Genomic DNA, 18,748 nt, shown 5'->3' on the forward strand with positions numbered 1-18,748 from the left:
ACGTACATTCTTCCGAAGTGCCCAGACTTCTCTCACAGTATGCGACCAGCTCTAAGGCAAGTCAGGACGCTGCTGAACCATGAAGCCTCGATACCACTGTTCCTCTGTCCCGCATTGCTCAGAGCGCCCATAATCGCCCCTCGCCGCCGGGTCCCCGAGCACCCAACTCCAAAAGCATCCTCGCCTCTTGTTACACCTCAAGAACAAATAAACCCCACTCCCCCCCCCGCCGACAACAGCCAAAATTCCCCCAGACATCCTCCAACACAGGCATCCTCAACTCAAAGGCAACTGCCACGAGCATGCCCGGGATGCGGTGCGCCGAGTCAGATATACGACAGGAAGGAGGCTGGTTATTATGATGTAGATAGGAATGTGATACGGGAATATTTGGACTGGGTTCCAAACAGACCCAAAGAGGCGACTGCTGAGGACGATGTCTATACCAAGGCGCTCAAAAATGTAAATCCCGAGTTACTGGGAGAATTGGGGCTCCAAGACCAGAACTCCGAGACACCAGAAGACAACGAACCGCCTGCTACGCCTGTGTGCGACCGATGCCACAAGCTCCTCCATCACCGCGTAGGATCGCCTATACACCACCCGACCGTTGACTCTATACAGCAGACGATCGCAGAGTCGCCCCATCGCCGCAATCACATCTACCATGTCGTTGATGCCGCCGATTTCCCGCTTTCCATCGTACCCAACCTCCAATCGTCCCTGCGAATACCCAAACTTCGAACACAGAACAGACGAGCAAAGCACAAGGGATGGGTGGCCAATGACCGCATTGCAGAGGTCAGTTTCATCATCACAAGAGCTGACTTGTTAGCGCCAAAAAAGGAGCAAGTAGACGTCTTAATGCCATATGTCCGAGACGTGCTTCGAGATGCGCTAGGACGACAAAATGCGAATGCGCGGTTGGGTAACGTGCGACTTGTGAGCGCAAAGCGGGGGTGGTGGACCAAACAGGTCAAGGAAGATATTTGGGAGCGTGGAGGCGCAGGATGGATGGTTGGCAAGGTCAACGTGGGAAAGTCAAACCTCTTCGAGGCCGTCTTTCCCAAAGGACGAGGAGCAGACTACCAAGACGTGCGCAAGATTCGGAGCGCAGCCGAGCGTGAAACAATGATCAACAGCGCAAAGACACTGGATGAGCTCACGCAGGTGTATCAGCAGCTTGCCGAAGAAGACGCTGAGACGGAACGTCTGAAGAACAAACCTCAAGAACATCTGCATCAGCCTCCTGAAGAAGTTGAGGACCAACCCGAAGAGGATGAACTCGATCCTGACGCGCTCCTCCCACCACCGCAGCCATACACCCCGTACCCTGTCCTTCCAATTGCCTCCTCTCTCCCCGGAACAACAGCGTCTCCAATCCGCATTCCATTTGGCAACAACAGAGGCGAGCTCATCGATCTCCCCGGTCTTGCACGCACAACACCAGGCCTAGAGACATTCGTCCAACCCACCGCACACGATGACCTTGTAATGAAGAACCGCATTAATTCCGAACGTTACACCATCAAACCAGGACAATCTCTCATCCTCGGCGGTGGATTGATCCGCATCACACCCGTGACCCCCGACCTAGTCTTCCTCGTCCATCCCTTCGTACCAATCCACCCCCACGTAACCCGCACAGAAAAAGCTGTAGACTACCAAGCGCAAACCTCAGACCGCCAGCTCCAAGTCCCGCCTATACTCGCCCCCAATGTAGGCTCTAAAATGAATTCCGCCGGTAGATTTCAGCTCAAATGGGATGCTACCAAGAAACTTGCTGGTCCCGTTACTTCGCCCATGGCCGGTAAGATGAAACCTGAGAATCTGCCTTTCCGCGTATGGAGCACAGACATCTTGGTAGAGGGTGTAGGATGGATAGAAGTCTCAGCGCAAACCCGCAGACCACAAGGCTGGAAACCCTCTGGTCTCGTCAAGAAAGATCCCAACCAAGCCAAGTTCGACCGTGTCACGCGTCTCAAGGAGGAAGAAGAGCGGAAGAATCGAAAGTTCGCTGCGATTGCGAGGGCAGAGGAAGAAGGGAGAGACCCGGAAGAGGTGCTCGAGGAAGAGTTCTACGACGACCATATGAAGGATCGGATGGCGGAGTGGGAGGAGGATTACCCCGAAGTGGAGGTGTTCAGTCCGTTGGGCAAGTTTGTGGGACAGAGGAGACCGATGTGTGCGAGCATGGTCAGTGGGCCCAAGTATGTGGCTAGTAGGGATAGGAAGGTTAGGCCGAGAAGGAGCATGGTCAGTGTTAAGAAGCAGAGGAAGCCAAAGGGTGCTGAGTAGGAAGACTTTGTTGCTCAAACAACATGTAGATTAGCTATGTACAAGATGTCATGACACGTTTTACGACAAACTATAGTTGTACTTTTCAACGTTTAATGTTAATCATGTTCCACGCAACATGATTCCATGATGCGTAGAATCATCATCTCTGGTCCTCGGGACAGTGCAAGCTCGTACGCCATACTCCAATATCGATCTTTACCTTTCCAATACAAATCTACTCCAAACCTCTACCTGTTCTTCTTGCGTTGCAAAGTGTTCCTTATCAGAAGGCGACCAATCTTTCCAAGCAATATGCCTATGCACTTTGCTCCTAGTTCTTGCCCTGCTCAAGAACAGCCCAAAATGCTTCTTGTTCCTTTGCGCAAGTCTTGCCATCCTTATCGCAGCCAGGGAAGTTTGCTACAAGATCTCCGTCCTTGTACTGACCATCCTTCTCAGCCGCGGGTCCGGTCGCGTAGGCATTGAGGAGGTTCTGTGGTACCATGGCTAGTTTAGCAAGGATGGTCCCATGCCATCTAAAGGTTTGACAGTCAGCGATCATGTCCTTGTAGCGTTACGCAGCTCATTCTTCGAACGCGGATATAGGAGGAGAAAACTCACTGGACAATATGCTCCAAAGCATGGGTTTCGGCCTTCTGAAAGTTGTAACTTCGGTAAATAGGATCGAACCAAGCATCCAAGAAGAACTTTGCCCACTCCCCGTTCCTCACAACAAAGCTACTCGGCGCCAGTCCATCTTTGTCCTGTGTAACGACGAAATCTATTCTGTCGCCTTTGAGGTTGCCAAAGGTCTTGATGACGCTGTCTGGCGGCACGACGGGTGCGTTGGTGATCATGTGGGTTTCGAGTTTGGCGGGAGTGAGCAGGTGGGTGTGGATGGGGAGAGCAGTGTTCATGATGAGGGCGCTGGAGTCGAGGTACCAGAAAAAGGTTGAGGTAGGATAGAGGGTCATGGCGTGGCGGATGCCGGGGACGCGCGACCAGGAGGCAGGCGAGTTGGAGATGGGGTATTGGTCGTTGGTGGGGAAGAAGGTTAGGTAGCCTGAGAGTGGTTGTGAGTAGGGATCTAATGCGATGTGTGTTGCAGAGGCTCATGACGTACCGTGTCGTTTGGCGTATTCCTCCCTATTGCTCTTGATTTTTTGCATCCATACTGGATCGGCCTTGGGGTCTATAACCGTCACCACCACCACAGGCGGTCCGCTCCCGATGTTCGGCTTTGGGATATTTGCTGCTGTCCAACCTCCAACTTTAGACTTGGCCCTGCTAGTCCCGCCGCTGCCACTCAGCATCCATATCAGGACAAAGAAGCCCAGTATGCCGCCGACAATCAATCGTCCTGCCCTGCTTCGTAGGAGGTTCTTGAGCGCAGGCGGCAGCGCAATTCCACCGCTCTGGTTGCGGGCTGCATATGGCGGTGGTCGCGATGTCTTCCTTGGGGGCATGGCGAAATGCATGGTGTGTGATAAGCGTCCGTGGTCGGGGAGATCACTAGTGATCGCAATTGCGGTTGGGTGAAGCGAAGCGGGAGATGCGACGTGTAGATCGTGAGGTTGAAGAAGAAGGGATATGGCGTCGAAATCGTTACGACACCATTGCTGACGGGAACACGGTTTAGCAGCCTATACAATAGAATAAGGCACAGCTGAGGGACGGGGGCTGCTGTGCGGTCGCAGAAAGGGACGAAATTCCTAAAGTACACGCGACGACATGGGATGCGATACGATAGCCCTGGAGGCCTTGGCAGGAGGGACCTTGCCTTAGCGGCCGCAGGCAGGGGGCACTGAGAATGCGCAGTCGCGCTTCCATGAGCAGCCATGTGCCTTTTGACAGTCGGAATCGACCTACTTGTCAATTGTTGATGCTTCTGGCCTTGTTAGCTCTACTGCTCAATGCCACGCTTGCACATGGTGCAACTCCTCCAGGTTGCCCTAACTCCGTTTCGAGCCCGGCATCGTCAACCTGTCGCATACAACAGCATTGTCAGCCTAACAATCGTCTCAGAAATAGACACATTACGGTCTTGGTACTCGCGACTACTAAGCGGAGTCGGTCGATACGGGAAGCTGACGCTGGTTGGCCTCGTTGCGAAGACGCTCGTATTCGCCGACTTTCACCCGCGATGAGTTGACCATGTATGCGCTGCGCGGAAGAAGCATTTCTCGAAATCTATAGAATGGGAAAACAGGTACACTTATTGGGTATGCTGATACATCACGTAGAGCGTGATTACCACGACGTCTTCAAGGCACGCATGCCAAGACTAGTGAACTGTTGTATCAACACCTTGAGTGATGGAAAAGTCCAGCTGGGAGACCCGCAGCTAAAGCGGAAGCTCGGTACAGTTGCCAAGCAATATTCTCATCAATCCGCGATGTGACGCTTGCTTGCTAATATCAGAAGCTCATAGCTTTGCAGCTACTTCTGCGTTACCCGCTATGACGTCGGCTACCTGTCACAGTAAAGGGACAAAACCCATATGAAAAGTGCGAAAGATCGCCATCTTCCCAGCATCTATTCACATCCATTTCCAACTCACAAGTCATACCTCTAATTACACTTCATCCTAATCCATCTTATCCACCAATACACAACAAACCGCAATCATGGTTGAGAAGATTATGCAACTGAAATGCGACTGCAACCAGTACCCCTGGGGGAAGCAAGGCTCGAAGTCGCTCGCTGCGACCTTGTGCGAGAAGACCCCAGGCACAGACTTCAAGCTTGATGAGAACACAAGCTATGCTGAGATGTAAGTTTTCTGATGATATGGCCGAATGCTATCTAACATTCCACAGGTGGATGGGCACATATCCTGAGTTGCCTTCGTATGTCCTAGAGACTGGCGAGGACCTTCAAAAGGTGCTCGACAGGCATCCTGATGAGCTTGTTGGAAAGAAGACTGCCGACAAGTTCAACCACACAAAGCTGCCATACCTACCCAAGGTCCTGTCAATAGCAAAGGCCCTACCACTACAATTGCATCCAGTACGTTACATTTCTACATCACCATACCTATCGTTAACACGATTATAGAACAAGGATTTGGCTTCGAAGCTGCATGCAAAGAACCCTGATCAATTCACAGACCCAAACCACAAGCCAGAGATCGCGTTGGCTCTGGGCGACTTTGAAGCTTTCTGCGGCTTCAAGCAACTCAAAGACATCGAGCGACTGATGCAGCTGCCACCTCTTCAACCTTTCCTTCCAGAGGTCAAGAAGCCCGAGTTCGATGATCAGATTCTAAAGCACGTTGTCAGGGAAATGCTCATGGCCTCTGAGGATGCCGTACGCAAGACCAACGACGCGCTGATGAAGATTCCCAAGGAGCAATTCGGCGAATTCAGCTATATCCCGGACATGATTCCACGTTTGGCTGAGCAGTACGACAAAGCGGACAACGGAACTCTTGTTGCCCTCGTCACCATGAACTACCTCCAGCTCAAGGCTGGTGACAGCATCTACATTCCTGCCGACGGCATTCACGCATATCTCTCCGGTGATATCATCGAGTGCATGGCCCGATCGAACAACGTTTTGAACACCGGCTTCTGCCCGCGTGCTGACCGTGACAACATCGACATGTTCTGCTCTTCTTTGACCTTCACACCACATGATGCCAAGGAGGCTATCCTACCAGCGAAACCTTTCGATGGAAGCAAAAACGGCAAGACGCAACTCTACGCGCCTCCTCTAAGCGAGTTCAGCATGCTGGCTACAACCGTGGGCGATGGTGATTCCGAGGCCATCCGGTCGCTTGGCGGACCCAGTGTCATGATCGTAACCGAAGGCGAGGGTACCATGAAGGGCAACGGCAAGGAATACAAGCTGAGTGCAGGTTACATTTTCTTCGTCGCGCCAGGTGTAGAGTTAGAGTTCAAGGCTACTAAGCAGCTCAAGGCGTTTACAGCCTTTGTAGAGTAGATCGGTCGGATATGTACCTAATGATGAGGCTCAACCTTGCGGAGGTGACCTGGCGGCCGATTGGAGGGACTAGAGTGTTCCCCGCACCTTTCACGTGCGCATACAATCAGCACTACGGATGTACTTTAGCTGTGTAGTTATATAGCCAAGAACTTTATGAGAATGAGCGGAACGCGTTCGGATCCGCATGCACGCGTGCTGTTGATACCCACATGTATCCTTGCTTCCCCGCACTTGATGACAGGCACCCCTCTACAGCTGGGAATAGCTATAAAACCCCGCAATGGAGCTCATGCTTGCTTGGATGAGTAGAGCTGTTCATCCATGCTAATTGATTGCTTCTTCTTGGTCGCGTTGAGCTGAAACTTGACCCTGTCGAATCCTAGAGCTGCCTGAAGCTTGCCAGCAATACCACCAACATCAATTACATTTTATTACGAGGTTAGGAACAAACAAGCAAGTTACAAAAGCAAAAGTAAAGCTATCCCATGAATCTGTTACAAAACATGACAAAAGCTGAATCAAGCCTGTTGACACGATTCGAAGCAGTTTCAACCGCCCAACTCCGACCATGGCAACCACGGCCCCAATGCCGGCGGAGAAACGCGACTCAATGGAAGCCACGGCGAGTAGTCTTGAAGCCAAGATGAAAGCGGCTTCAATCAACCAGACACCGCGTAAGCGACCTCTCGGGCTCACAGACCTTCCTCCGTCCGTCCGCAACAACATCTACAAGCACTGTCTCGACGCCGAACTAGTCAACCTTGGCAAGCCAAATGTCTCCTACACCCACACCATCTCCAAAGAAGATGGCATCTTGTCCTTCTCAGCCTCGCGCAACCCTTTCCCTGTCAATACGGCTCTCTTTACCATCAACAAAGAGATAAGCAAGGATGCCCTGTCCTACTTCTACGAGAAGAACCTCTGGGTACGATTAGATGTTTACACAAGCGATGCACGACATGCAAAGACACTACTCGAAGACTCGGGCCTACTCTTTTCAACATCCAAGGGCGCACTAGTCGAAAAGGCTACACGCCATGCCCTCGAAGTTGTTCTCGTGGAGAAGAACAGCAGTCAGAAGCGTGCTTCGGTTATGTTTCCCGCTCAGTATTTGCCTCGATTGATCAATTTCTTGGACCAAGCGAGCAGAGCGACGAAGACGTGGGCACAAGGTCGTAGTCTCTTCCTAAACGTTGTGAACACATACAGTTTCCCTGTATCAAAGCTACAGGGGGATCTACTGGAGCTTTTCCGTTTGTTGAGCGGGTTCGGCAAGGTGGAAGTTGATGGCAAGAACCTCTTACCTCGGTATGCGGAGGGCCTGCAGAACAATATGATGGGCGAGAGCTTCACGGCAGACGGCTATCTGCAGAGTGTAACAGAGTTATGTGATTTGGCGGATGAGGCTAGGGAGAAGGAGAAGTATCAGTTGGCGAATGAGTATGCACACGCTACTATTATTGCGTTGACGTATGGGTACTTGACGCATGCTGAGACGCTGCATTCGCAGGAAGATGACTTCAACAAGTCCATTCAACGACTGCGCTGGCGGACGGAACTTGGGTTGGGTATCAGCTTGTCTATTCCGCTGAGAGGTCTTACGACTAGTAAGCATTGGTTAAGGACACAGAACCCGACGGAGGAGATTAGGAAGGCGGCACGCGATCTTCTGCTGGCAGAGACTTCGGTTTCGAAAGCGCTGAGTCTGGCACAGGATTCCCCGTCTCCGGCGTCGAATCCTTGGTTCCACTCGCTTCCTGTCGAGCTCATTCCGCCGAACAAACCCACCTTCTTCACCGATCGCGAAAAGGCACAGACGTGGTATGCGCTAGGTACTGTACATATGGCTTTGGGCGAATACATCTTTGCTTGTGGCGACATGGAGAGAGCTTTGGAACTTTGGGGCAAAGACACAGGCATCGATGAGGAAGACGGCTTGAGAAGCAAGATCGAGGAGTCTTTCGAGAAGGCAAGGAAAGGTATCGATGGTGACGCGGAGAGTATGTGGGTCGGTGAAGTCAGGCCAGGAACAGGACTGAAGACTGCGGCTTCTCTGGCAAAGGGACTGTAGGATGATCTGAGGAAGTAGAGATCTTTCATCGATACAACTAATCAGTAAGAGTAGAGATCACTTCTCACAAACCCCAATGAAGACGTATAATTATCAACTCTGGAAACGTTAAAGTTTTTCTGTCTTAGCGCGGACACGCTTGAGGATTTTAGCTGCTCGTACATTGGTGTTTTATTGTCTTCAATCATAGTGTTTTACTTTTGAGCCTATGCATGCTACTACCGCAATCTGAAGCTCCTTCTGATAAGTCTTTGAACACGTAGTGATTATGATTTGCACATATTCATTGATAACATTTATCTTACAACCGAAAATTTTTGAAACCATATTTATGATGATCTCGTAACGCCATTATGGGCGAAACATTGGTAATCCGATGATAGGAGAAAGACAAAGGATATAATTGCTGAATACGTATCCGAACTTTTGTGTATTGCCTGCTGCATGGTAATCGTATATGAAACGAGTGGTAAATGGACTTTGGAAGGATGGATAATACAGCGAAGTAGAATTGGACTTGATAAAGTGGCAGAAGACCGTCAGCCAAGTTCGAGGTCGGATTGGACCCAGGAACGATCTTGGATAGCGGCCATGAATGAAGTTTGGCCGTCTCGTCGTTGATGTATATCTAAATTCAAAGGCGCCCCGCTTTTGACGTTGAAAATGACTTTTGGTGGTTAGGATGTGGTGGATTGTCATCATTTGAGGCGCTCCTGTTGACGATTATAGTAGCTAGATGTCGTGAGACCGGGCGTATGCTGACTGCACCTCCGCTCCAGGTACCCAGTGCTTGGGTCGTGCCACCATCATTCCTGGGTATGGCTGGAGGGGTTCTTTCGGTGTAGGCAACATCGGTCCAGTGGGAATTGGTGGATCAGGTGACTTAGCAAAGAACTGTTCGAGCGTTTCGCCTCTCTCGAGGGCCTGGAACTGGTCTTGTCGGAATTCCTCTAGCACTGATGACTCTACAGGCTTCGGATCAAAGTAAGTGTATGTCCTCGTGCCTTTGGTACCTGGAAGACCAGGCGCTTTGTACTCGGCAACACCGTCCTCGTACGTCTCATAGGTGGAAACAAGACGTTTTCCACCGCCTCCAGGGAGGTCAATGACAAATGATGGCATCATGAACCCGGATAAGGTCCCTCGAAGTTCTTTGTCCAGAGTGATGATCTTGCTGAGAGGCGTCCGGAGGTCTTCGATGCCCTGTACCATATCGCATTGATAGATATAGTATGGCTGTATGTTGATGTTTGAGAGCTTCTTAATAAGATCCGAGAGCGCCTCAAAATCATCGTTGACACCTTTCAACAAGACAGCCTGATTGCGAACAATGACGCCATGCTTGAAGAGCTTGTTCGCGGCCAGCTCCGTTATCCATGTGATCTCATTCGCGTGGTTGATGTGGGTATGGAGACATACTTGCTTCCCCATGCTGATGGTTGCTGTCAGTAAACGTCATAGTCAGAGTGACAACCGCCAGACTCACTCTCGCCCTTTGTTGGACACCTTGATCAAGCTATCAACCCACGGATCAGAGTTGTCGAGTATCCGACCAGGGGCCACAGCAAGCCCCTTTGAAGCGAATCGGACTCGTTTGATATGTGGAATGTTGAGAAGCCTCTCGCCAATCTCTTCAATATGCTCAGGTTGTAAGAAATAGGCGTCACCTCCGGAAACAACAATGTCTTCGAGAGAGTTGTCGTTGGCGATATGCTCGAAAACTACTTCCCATCGCTTCCGGCTCGGCTTCTGGGGTTTCTTCGATACAGTATCTGTGTTTCCGCCGACTGCATACGAACGTGTGCAGAAGCGACAGTATACAGGACAAATCGATGTGGCCAAAAACAAGGCTCTTCCGGGGTATCGATGTACTAGGCCAGGTACAGGACTGTCTGCTTCTTCGTGTAAAGAGTCCAGTTCCATGTTCTTGTGGTCGGGGATTATGCCACTTCGGAGAGGAAGAAACTGCCTCCGGATGGGATCGTCCACAGCATTTTCCCAATCAACTAATGAGAGTACATGTGGTGTTAGACGGATAGCCATGGGCGCCAACTTGATGGCTGCGATCTGTACATAGGTCAACATCGACATATGTACGAGGTAAGACCAGCTATAAAGTCACATACAGCGTCCTCGATGAAGTGATCCTTGGTACGAATCTTTTGAAATTGAGAATGCTGCGAGCGGACTAGTTTTTCAGGCAAGGCAGCATTGAGAAACTGGTAAAGCTTGTGCTTGTCGGATACGGTATTGCGAAGCTGTGACAATCAGTATCAGAATAAGCTGTGTATGGTTGTAGTAGAACAAGGTTGGCGGTGAACGTACCTGCCACCGGTAGGATATGAACTCATCATTGGAGACATCTTTCCAAGGCTGTATATGGTTCCAGTAGGGCTTCTGGCCTGTGAAGGTCGACTGGGCTTTGCAATGCTGTAGTGATCGCGTTGCGTGGATAAAGCCTGGTCGGAGAGGCTGGCTCCTGGCTATGGTCTTGGGAGCGAACATGCCTGCGTATGTGTGTGTGAGGAGAGGTTGTGTGGAAAGCAGGGACGTGATTGAATTTGAGATGGGAAGAGATTGGTGCTAGAAATAATTTCCGCATCTAGGGAATTTGTTTATCGAGCTTGTCACACCGTTGCGTAGCCCAATGGAAAGTGCTGCCGCTCGCCCCGCCGTCTAAGCAGGAGCGATGTATACTATGTTACAACGGCAGCAAGGATGGGGCTAAAGTGGGTCTCCAGTAAATATGGAGAATCCCGCTACGCTCATTCGAACAGCACTAGGTTTGATATCGTGATTCGACGTAGGTTTATGCCTATGATGCGTTTCGACGTTGCCTTTGTTGAGAAACCCCTCATCTCTGGCTTGCGTGCAGCGCTCTTAGTGAATGGATGACGCTTGTGGCGCGTGCTTGCAATCCGTGGCGGGACATAGTTCCGGTCGCATGCATACGATTTGGAGCAGCAAAAGGGGCCGGTGAAGAGACAATAGCATGATGCCAGCGTCAGAAAGGTAGTGGAGCAACAATGGTAGGCTCTCGGTGCTGTATTGCCATTCGGGACGAATTTCTTAGGTGGGTTTAGAGACTCAGCTTGTCAGTGTAGCAACTTGAGATGATAGCTCGTGGCCAGCGAAGATCTATTCCTGATAGGGTTATTGGAACACAATAGTCTATCCTGCACTTGCGAGGATTATGGGCCAGTATACAATTCGAGAAGGCGAGTCTACAAGGATCGCTAGTTTACCCCCTTCCACGGTCCCGACCCCTGGGACAAGCCATAATCCCAGAAACTGCAAGTGGGCATGCACATGTGTGGTACTGCACGCAAGTACTGCATTAGCTTTCTCGTATGTTGGAAAAAACAACCAGACTCGCATTGGCCGAGACCCTTGGGCTGCATTGCTCACAAGAGAGTCGCAAAATTCAGCGACTCGATTCCGGAACGGAGCAGTACCACTTGTCAGCAGGCGCGATGGGAAGAAGCCGGCAGATGAAGATGACACGGCCCGTACCGCGCGTACAAAGGAGGGTGATGAACCTGATTGCCGGGCTCACAGGTTCACGACGATGTTGTGATCAAATAAGCGGTTAGCAGGAGTCGTGGTAGTTGCAGACAGTACCGGCACTAGCGGGGCCTCTACAAAGCTCCGTAGCCTTTCCACTAGACAGGTGCCAAGCCATGACCTCAGCCCCTCCAGACAAGCGCGCGAGCTGCAATTACGATCATCAGCTACCGCGACGACAACTCAACTCTTGACTTCACGCCACCACCACAGCCATGGCTGACTCCCCCGCTTCCACGAATAGCGCACTGCCTGGCGAGTCGCCTGCCCAGACTAAGGCCAGATTGCGGAGAGAGCGTCTAGCCGCCAAAAGTGGTGCCTCTCGTCTTCAACAGATCACTGCTCTACAAGGCGGCCCACCAAAAGATCTCAAGGAAATTGAGAAAGATGTGCCAGGTAACCATGCTCCCCCCTCCCAGCAGATTAGTATCCACATAGTCAATTCTAGCTCCGTCCTACAACAGCGTGAAGGCACGGCTAATCGCGTTCTAGTCAAACCCGCCTCTACCCCATCCCAGTTCACACCCGCTGCCTCTGGCACGGCTACTCCAGATCCAGATGAGGTGGATATCTCACAGCACCACTACGCGCCCGCCTCGCAGCCTCGTCTCCCGTCCCCCTTTGCTTTCGAGGGAAACCAGTCTGGCCCGTTCGGCCCCGGGCCCGGTTCCGATGCATCGCAGGATCCTATGATGGCTATGCTGCAGCAGATGATGGGCGCTGGGGCCGGCGGTATGCCTGGCATGCCTGGTGCTCCAGGTCAAGCCGGTGCGCCACCTGGCGGTCTGCCACCTAATCTTGCCAATATGTTTTCCGCGATGCAGGGTGGTGGCGGTGCCTCTGAGCCGTCACCAGAGCAATCTTCGGCCTGGATCTGGCGGTTGGTACACTCTGTCTTCTCGTTTGGTCTTGCCGTCTACATTGTCCTACAAACCCCCTTTACTGGAACCAAACTGTCACGCGATAATGTACTCGATGATGACTGGACCTCCCAATCCACTCCGGCGCAGAACTTTGCGCACTTCTTCTACCTCTTTGCGACTTTCGAGGTTGTCTTACAGTCCTCGCGCTATTTCATCGAAAAGGGCCAATTAAGGGGGAGCGGTATCCTCAGCACAGTGGCTGGAATCCTGCCGGCGCCGTATTCAGGCTATGTGCGGACTGTGGGCAGGTACAGCGTCATCTACAGTACAGTTGTGAGCGACGCTATGGTAGTAGTATTTGTCCTAGGCGCCACAAGCTGGTGGAGGGGTGCTGAAGTTGCATAAAGCTGTGCGATCTTGGGCGTTGATAGAACAATGGTATGACGGACGCCTTTGTACCCGGCTCCTTTTCGATGCAGCGCTCCACTCAGTCCTACCCAGGCACGCCATGGTTTCCTAACGATCCAGTCAATGCCTTAACACTACGCCACAGTCTGGGACGAACGAACATCGCACCCATCTCAGTGTTCACGTGAGGGAAAACAAATCAGCAACATATCTCTGAAGTCGCTCCTATTGGGTGACATTGCAACTGTTCATGGATCATCATTACCACGAAAGTTTAGCTAGTGTATGCACATCATACCTTGTGACACGTTCCTCGGAGAGAGCGTACATCAACCCCCTTCTACACATTGTACACGCTCGCACTGCGTGGGCTTCATGCACATCATTAGTGTACGTTGTTTGATTGCTTTAATAGCATGAGACCTGCAAATCCTTTTTCCAGACGCCCGGAATCTCATCAATCATGCGCACATGGCAGCCAGCATTCGTTGGGCAGTCAGGACCCGCTACATGGCTACCAGCAGTAATATCTCGATAACACGCGTCGCTCAACAGCAAGATACGCCTCGCGTTCTCGTCTGTTCCCGTCTCTGGTGGATAGCGCGTACGGTGAAGAGCGCACCCGCATACGCGTTACGTGCCCACCGCCACATTCGTCTTGCGTAAAATTTACTGTTCTTTTCGGCGAAGAATCCCGGGTCAATGTCAATCGCAGTCGTGCATGATGCAATCTCGTCTCGAATTCCCATGCTTTCACACTCATGACCTATTGATGCTTCACGACTGTTGCTTCAATGATCTCAGTAGTATGCGCCACGAGTCATATATCGAGACGTGGCGTCGTCAGGCCCTTTCAACCGGTTTCACAGCGTTGGTTGACAAGGACACGCGCAGCTTTCCGCGGGAGGATTCTTTACAACAACTTGAGATGCCCAGTAACCTGATCTATGACGCCCTTAGGTGCAGGGCCGATACCTAGCACCGTTGCACTTCCGCTCGCGATTTGTGTCCGTCCCGCATCGTGTATAATGTGTGCCACTAAACCTAGGCTCAGTGCTTGCGCCTGTAATAGTTCCAACTCTTCCTCGCTCTTGACTTGCAACGCCACCTTCGCTTGACCCATACGTTCCCAGCGTCGCAGTAGCGTCGACTCGGGCGAGTGCTTGAGGAAGTGTTTGTAGCAGGCCAGTGTCGCGTGCCCGCACTGTGCGCCAATCTTGCCTATTTCATGGTTAGATATCTTGTAGATAGTAAGTGTGTGTAAAGATTTGCAGTACCTTTAGTCATGCCGAGATCCGTTCGTACTACCAATACCATCTTGCACTCTTCGTTGTGACCTGGGAATTCTGCAGGCGTGCTGTCGTCGTCTTCGTCGCTTGACTCATCTTCTGAATCTTCTGCTTCCTCTTTCTCAGATTTTGTTGGCTGAGAGACTGGGCTGCCCCCGAAGAGACCAAGCGACTTCGCTTGTCCCAGAAAGTAGCCTGTTACACCAGCGAGTATGGCGCATGCGGCTGCTATGTTTGCCGTAGACGGCTGTTGGGGAGTGTCTGCCATGCGTGCGGTTGACGGTTGTCTCAGATATAGAAGACAATAATTTTACAACAGACGGAAAGTGGGAATTAGGTTACTTCCAGGTAATAATTAAGTGAAAGCAAGAGTCATGTCGTTCCGTGGTTCACTTCCGCCCGCAATTGTAGAGCTAAACGTAAGGCTAAGGTCCGTGCTGAAGACTTCACGAATTTGCGGACTACCGAGCACATCGCCTATCCATCACGACGGCACCACCGCTGCCTTCGTCACCACACACCATGCCTCCCCGGTGCCAATTACTCTCTGGCCGTCTCCCAACTCAGGGATTGGCCCTTCGCCCGGCAAAATCCACACACCGAACCTACGCGACGTCCGAGGATCCCACTCCCGCAGTGAAGAACCCGCTGCAGCGACGACGCGGCGGTGATCTCGGCTCCCATCTTCCCAAGAACGTCATCCCGAAAGATGCATACATCCCCGCATATCCCTATGGCGACCACCAGTTGTTCAAGCAAGCCAACAAGGGTCTCTACGGCGAGCAGATGATCCGCTTCGGCAACAATGTCTCCAAAGACACCGAAACCAAGACGCGAAGGAACTGGAAGCCTAATGTACTCTCCAAGAGTCTATACTCGGTTGCATTGAAGAAGAGGATAAAGTTGCGCATCACCGCCAAGGTTCTCAAGACCATGGATCGTGAGGGTGGGCTGGACGAGTACCTACTCAAGGACAATGTGGCACGTATCAAAGAGCTTGGACCTATGGGATGGGCGCTACGATGGACACTCATGCAGAAGCCGGAAGTCATCGAGCGGTTACGAGCAGATGCTGCTGCTCTAGGCCTGGACCAAGCCGCAATTGACCAGCAATGGCCTACACTCCAAATGCAGGCCGAGCAAAGGGCAGCTGAGGGTACATTGGTCCGGAACGTAAACTCTGGCGCACCTGTGGATTTGGAGTTTGCTGAGACAGAAGGACAAGAGATGTGGGCTGGAGAGGAAGTCGAAGACCCAGCGGCGCTAGAGAAACGCGAAAAGTACATTGAGTCCCGTGCTGCCATCGAATACACAAAGGCAACCAAGGCAGCAGAACGCTACCTCAGCCGAGGTGTCGTCGACAGCGTGGAGGAAGGTCTCAAGTTGGCTTTCATACGAGCCAGGGAGCGCGAAGAGGCAGCCGCACTCCTCAAGCACAAGTCTGTCAGGAAACAACAAGAGGCAGGCTTCACAAAGGCAGAGCTACAGGAAATCAGGACAAGATTCAACCTCCCCAACATCAAAGACCATACAGCCAGGAAGATCGCTTACAACCAACGAAAACGCAAGATGATCGACGAAGCTGGTGGCATTGAAGCCTGGAACGCATCCAAAGCCGCTGCTCATCTTGCCCGCGTAGCAGAAGCCGGTGGAGAAGAAGCTTTCCTGAAAGCGCGGAAAGCTGAATACGCTGCTCTTATCGCGGAAGCGGAGACTGCTTCTACCAACGAGGCTATCGACGCTGAACGACGGACTTACTACCAGATTGCTATCGAGAGGGCGGACCGAGCTATCAAGGCCAAGGCTGGTAGTGGCGAAGCCGACTATGTCGAGTCGACCTTGGAGGAGTTCCGCAAGCGAAGTGGTGGTGGTCTGAGTGAGATTTACCGCGCGGCGCAAAGGGAGAGGAGTGCGGGTGGTGATGCTTGGGGCGCGCTTGTCAATTCGAGTAAGAAGCCTGCGGATAACCGGCCGCGCGTGTAGTAGAAGTTGTATGACTGAGATGTTGATATGTACAAATACTGTTTGTATACCATGGACTTTTACGAACAGCATTTACGCTACGCATTATCGTGTGCCATCTCGTTCGCTTTTGAATTAAGCAGTCGCTATCTCGCTTGCCATGGCGGCTCCTATCCACATTTCACTTTCTATTGACGTATCTTCAGATCAGACGGGTTTCAGGTGTGCATCCTTCACAACTTCTGGCAAGGCTGGCGCCGATCCTTGATCAGGTCATTGGTGCGCTTAGCTCTTGCCTGATGGAGTTGCAGGAGGATGCATGGGAGGCGGTGTCAGAACTTGCGATTTCAGCTTCAACCCCAATCGCACCTTGACTACGCTCAATACGACATTGTTCATCTTCTCATTATCTGGTAACATCGCGCCATCTTGCTACTCTTGTCTGGGCCACTTTTCGGTAGCTCAAAACTATAATTCTTGACGCCATCTTCAGCCTTGTGCCTTGCCAACGATAACATCAAGGATGGCTGCACATGACGTGGAAGACATCTGGGAATCTGCAGATGGTGATATGAATACCGAGCAGGTGGAGCGAGTCACCAACCTCGACGAAATGTTCACTGAGGCTATCAACTGGAAATCCATCGAGCGCGGTCGTGACGGTCATTCTTCTTTAGAGGATCCATATTTTGGCTCTCGATCTCCCATTGGAATGAACTTCACACGAGCTAAGGCTGGTGGAATAGACGATTATGGTACATCGAATCTCAGCTCGGGCTACCGCCGGCAATCTCCAATATCGGCCTTTGACTCCCCAGCAAGTTTCATGACCGCGAGCAGCCGTGCTACCTTCTTCAGTGCAAGGTCAACGTATAGTAGTCCTGCATACACGTCAGCGAGCGGCTACAATCCAGCGACGAGGATTGAAACCATTCGCGAGGATGAGCCGCCCGCGCCTGGACTCTCGTCACTGCTTATACAATTACATAAAGACTTCTACTCCCGTCTTCGTGAGCGAGAGATCATTCAGCCTTTTGACAAAGAACTCAACTGGTCTGGCAAGGGCCAGCACGTTACATTTTCGGCCACAGACGTGATCCCACTGTCACACATATCGCATCTAGGGTCATCCATGTGCGCGAGTGTCGACAAAGTACTCTGTCGTAGGGTAGCTCTTGCACGGAAAACCATGAGGTGTGATCGAAGATGGACTGTGACCGATGCTCTACAAGAGGTCTATCATCTACAGAACCTCCGCCATTATCACATTGTTCAGCTTGTGGGGACCTATCTTCAAGGTCGTAACTTCTCGATCTTAATGTATCCAGCCGCGGACATGCATCTTGGGACATTTCTAGAAGACACACTGGATATGTCTATGGAGGATTCGATGGATCGCAGATATTTCCTCGGTTCAACACTAGGCTGCCTTACTTCAGCTGTGGCTTTCATCCATGAACAGACGACAAAACACATGGATATAAAGCCTCACAATATCCTTGTCAGATCCGATGGCTCTTGGCGGCGTGTCTATATCACCGACTTTGGACTCTCGCGTTCTTTTGCTTCGCAAGGTCACAGTCAAACCGATGGTCCTACCTCACGGACGCCTAGATACTGCGCACCCGAAGTGTATAATTACGAACAAAGAGGTCGATCTGCAGACGTATTCTCGCTTGGCTGCGTTTTCCTCGAGATCCTGACCACTGTATGTCACATAGATCTGCATGTATTTACTGATGCGCGCCGGGGTGACGGTGACGATGAATCATTCCATGCAAATCTGGAAAGAGCAGTTTGGTGGGCTCGCCGAAACCTACGTGCTTCCAAGCCTGTTATAAACATTAAAAGGGGGGCGGTTGCTGATGATGCCGTACTGGAGATGGCTGCCGAATTGGTTATCAGTATGGTCGCCCAAGAACCTGAGAAGAGGCCCACAGCAGTGGGAGTCCTTAGCCATCTCACGAGTCTACCACTAAGGCCCTTTGGGCCCATGCACTGCTGCCGTAGCCCCCCGGAGCTCTATGAAGCATATGAACCCCCTTGCTGAACACATGGGATTGTAAACTCGAACATCCAGTAAATAGTATCACATGGCACAAAGACAATACAAAGCTGAAGTCATAACGTCTTAAATTCCGTATAAAAATGAATCTCAACATCTCCATCTCTCCTTTGCACTTGAAACAGAGCACGTATAGATGATCTGGCCCATGCTTCCCGCAGATATTGCCACCAAAGCGGGTCAACTTCCTCTTTCCATCTTAAGCTGCGTTCTTTACAGCTACCCCCACTTCCGTCATCGTCGATAATGTACAAGAACGAATTATGTTAACCTACGACAGATTGGTAGGTGAAAGAAA

At 51.4% G+C, this 18,748-nt stretch overlaps 9 protein-coding genes across 9 annotated transcripts; 6 read left to right on the forward strand and 3 right to left on the reverse strand.

Moving 5' to 3' along the window:
- Nucleotides 1-39: 39 nt before the first annotated feature.
- On the forward strand, nt 40-2,298 carry AA0111_g9581 (hypothetical protein; the record flags this gene model as incomplete). Its single annotated transcript, XM_028656155.1, has 1 exon — nt 40-2,298. One exon carries the CDS (start codon nt 40-42, stop codon nt 2,296-2,298), a length of 2,259 nt encoding a protein of 752 aa, XP_028502773.1.
- A 313-nt stretch (nt 2,299-2,611) lies between these two features.
- Nucleotides 2,612-3,758, reverse strand: AA0111_g9582 (hypothetical protein; the record flags this gene model as incomplete). The annotated part of the gene is made up of 3 exons (XM_028656156.1): nt 2,612-2,816; nt 2,902-3,343; nt 3,404-3,758. The coding sequence occupies 3 exons, from the start codon at nt 3,756-3,758 to the stop codon at nt 2,612-2,614; spliced, it is 1,002 nt and encodes a 333-aa protein (XP_028502774.1).
- A 1,149-nt stretch (nt 3,759-4,907) lies between these two features.
- On the forward strand, nt 4,908-6,225 carry AA0111_g9583 (hypothetical protein; the record flags this gene model as incomplete). Its single annotated transcript, XM_028656157.1, has 3 exons — nt 4,908-5,053; nt 5,100-5,289; nt 5,338-6,225. The coding sequence occupies 3 exons, from the start codon at nt 4,908-4,910 to the stop codon at nt 6,223-6,225; spliced, it is 1,224 nt and encodes a 407-aa protein (XP_028502809.1).
- A 571-nt stretch (nt 6,226-6,796) lies between these two features.
- Nucleotides 6,797-8,299, forward strand: AA0111_g9584 (hypothetical protein; the record flags this gene model as incomplete). Its single annotated transcript, XM_028656158.1, has 1 exon — nt 6,797-8,299. The coding sequence occupies one exon, from the start codon at nt 6,797-6,799 to the stop codon at nt 8,297-8,299; it is 1,503 nt and encodes a 500-aa protein (XP_028502769.1).
- A 732-nt stretch (nt 8,300-9,031) lies between these two features.
- Nucleotides 9,032-10,804, reverse strand: AA0111_g9585 (hypothetical protein; the record flags this gene model as incomplete). The annotated part of the gene is made up of 4 exons (XM_028656159.1): nt 9,032-9,731; nt 9,786-10,366; nt 10,426-10,557; nt 10,625-10,804. 4 exons carry the CDS (start codon nt 10,802-10,804, stop codon nt 9,032-9,034), a joined length of 1,593 nt encoding a protein of 530 aa, XP_028502808.1.
- Nucleotides 10,805-12,078: 1,274 nt separating this feature from the next.
- AA0111_g9586 (hypothetical protein) lies at nt 12,079-13,131 on the forward strand (the record flags this gene model as incomplete). The annotated part of the gene is made up of 1 exon (XM_028656160.1): nt 12,079-13,131. One exon carries the CDS (start codon nt 12,079-12,081, stop codon nt 13,129-13,131), a length of 1,053 nt encoding a protein of 350 aa, XP_028502770.1.
- A 916-nt stretch (nt 13,132-14,047) lies between these two features.
- AA0111_g9587 (hypothetical protein) lies at nt 14,048-14,691 on the reverse strand (the record flags this gene model as incomplete). Its single annotated transcript, XM_028656161.1, has 2 exons — nt 14,048-14,355; nt 14,412-14,691. The coding sequence occupies 2 exons, from the start codon at nt 14,689-14,691 to the stop codon at nt 14,048-14,050; spliced, it is 588 nt and encodes a 195-aa protein (XP_028502771.1).
- Nucleotides 14,692-14,945: 254 nt separating this feature from the next.
- Nucleotides 14,946-16,406, forward strand: AA0111_g9588 (hypothetical protein; the record flags this gene model as incomplete). The annotated part of the gene is made up of 1 exon (XM_028656162.1): nt 14,946-16,406. The coding sequence occupies one exon, from the start codon at nt 14,946-14,948 to the stop codon at nt 16,404-16,406; it is 1,461 nt and encodes a 486-aa protein (XP_028502775.1).
- Nucleotides 16,407-16,908: 502 nt separating this feature from the next.
- AA0111_g9589 (hypothetical protein) lies at nt 16,909-18,435 on the forward strand (the record flags this gene model as incomplete). Its single annotated transcript, XM_028656163.1, has 1 exon — nt 16,909-18,435. The coding sequence occupies one exon, from the start codon at nt 16,909-16,911 to the stop codon at nt 18,433-18,435; it is 1,527 nt and encodes a 508-aa protein (XP_028502750.1).
- Between the last annotated feature and the right edge of the window lie 313 nt (nt 18,436-18,748).

Source organism: Alternaria arborescens, assembly GCF_004154835.1.
Source record: "Alternaria arborescens strain FERA 675 chromosome Unknown contig_28, whole genome shotgun sequence".
Taxonomy (NCBI): domain Eukaryota; kingdom Fungi; phylum Ascomycota; class Dothideomycetes; order Pleosporales; family Pleosporaceae; genus Alternaria; species Alternaria arborescens.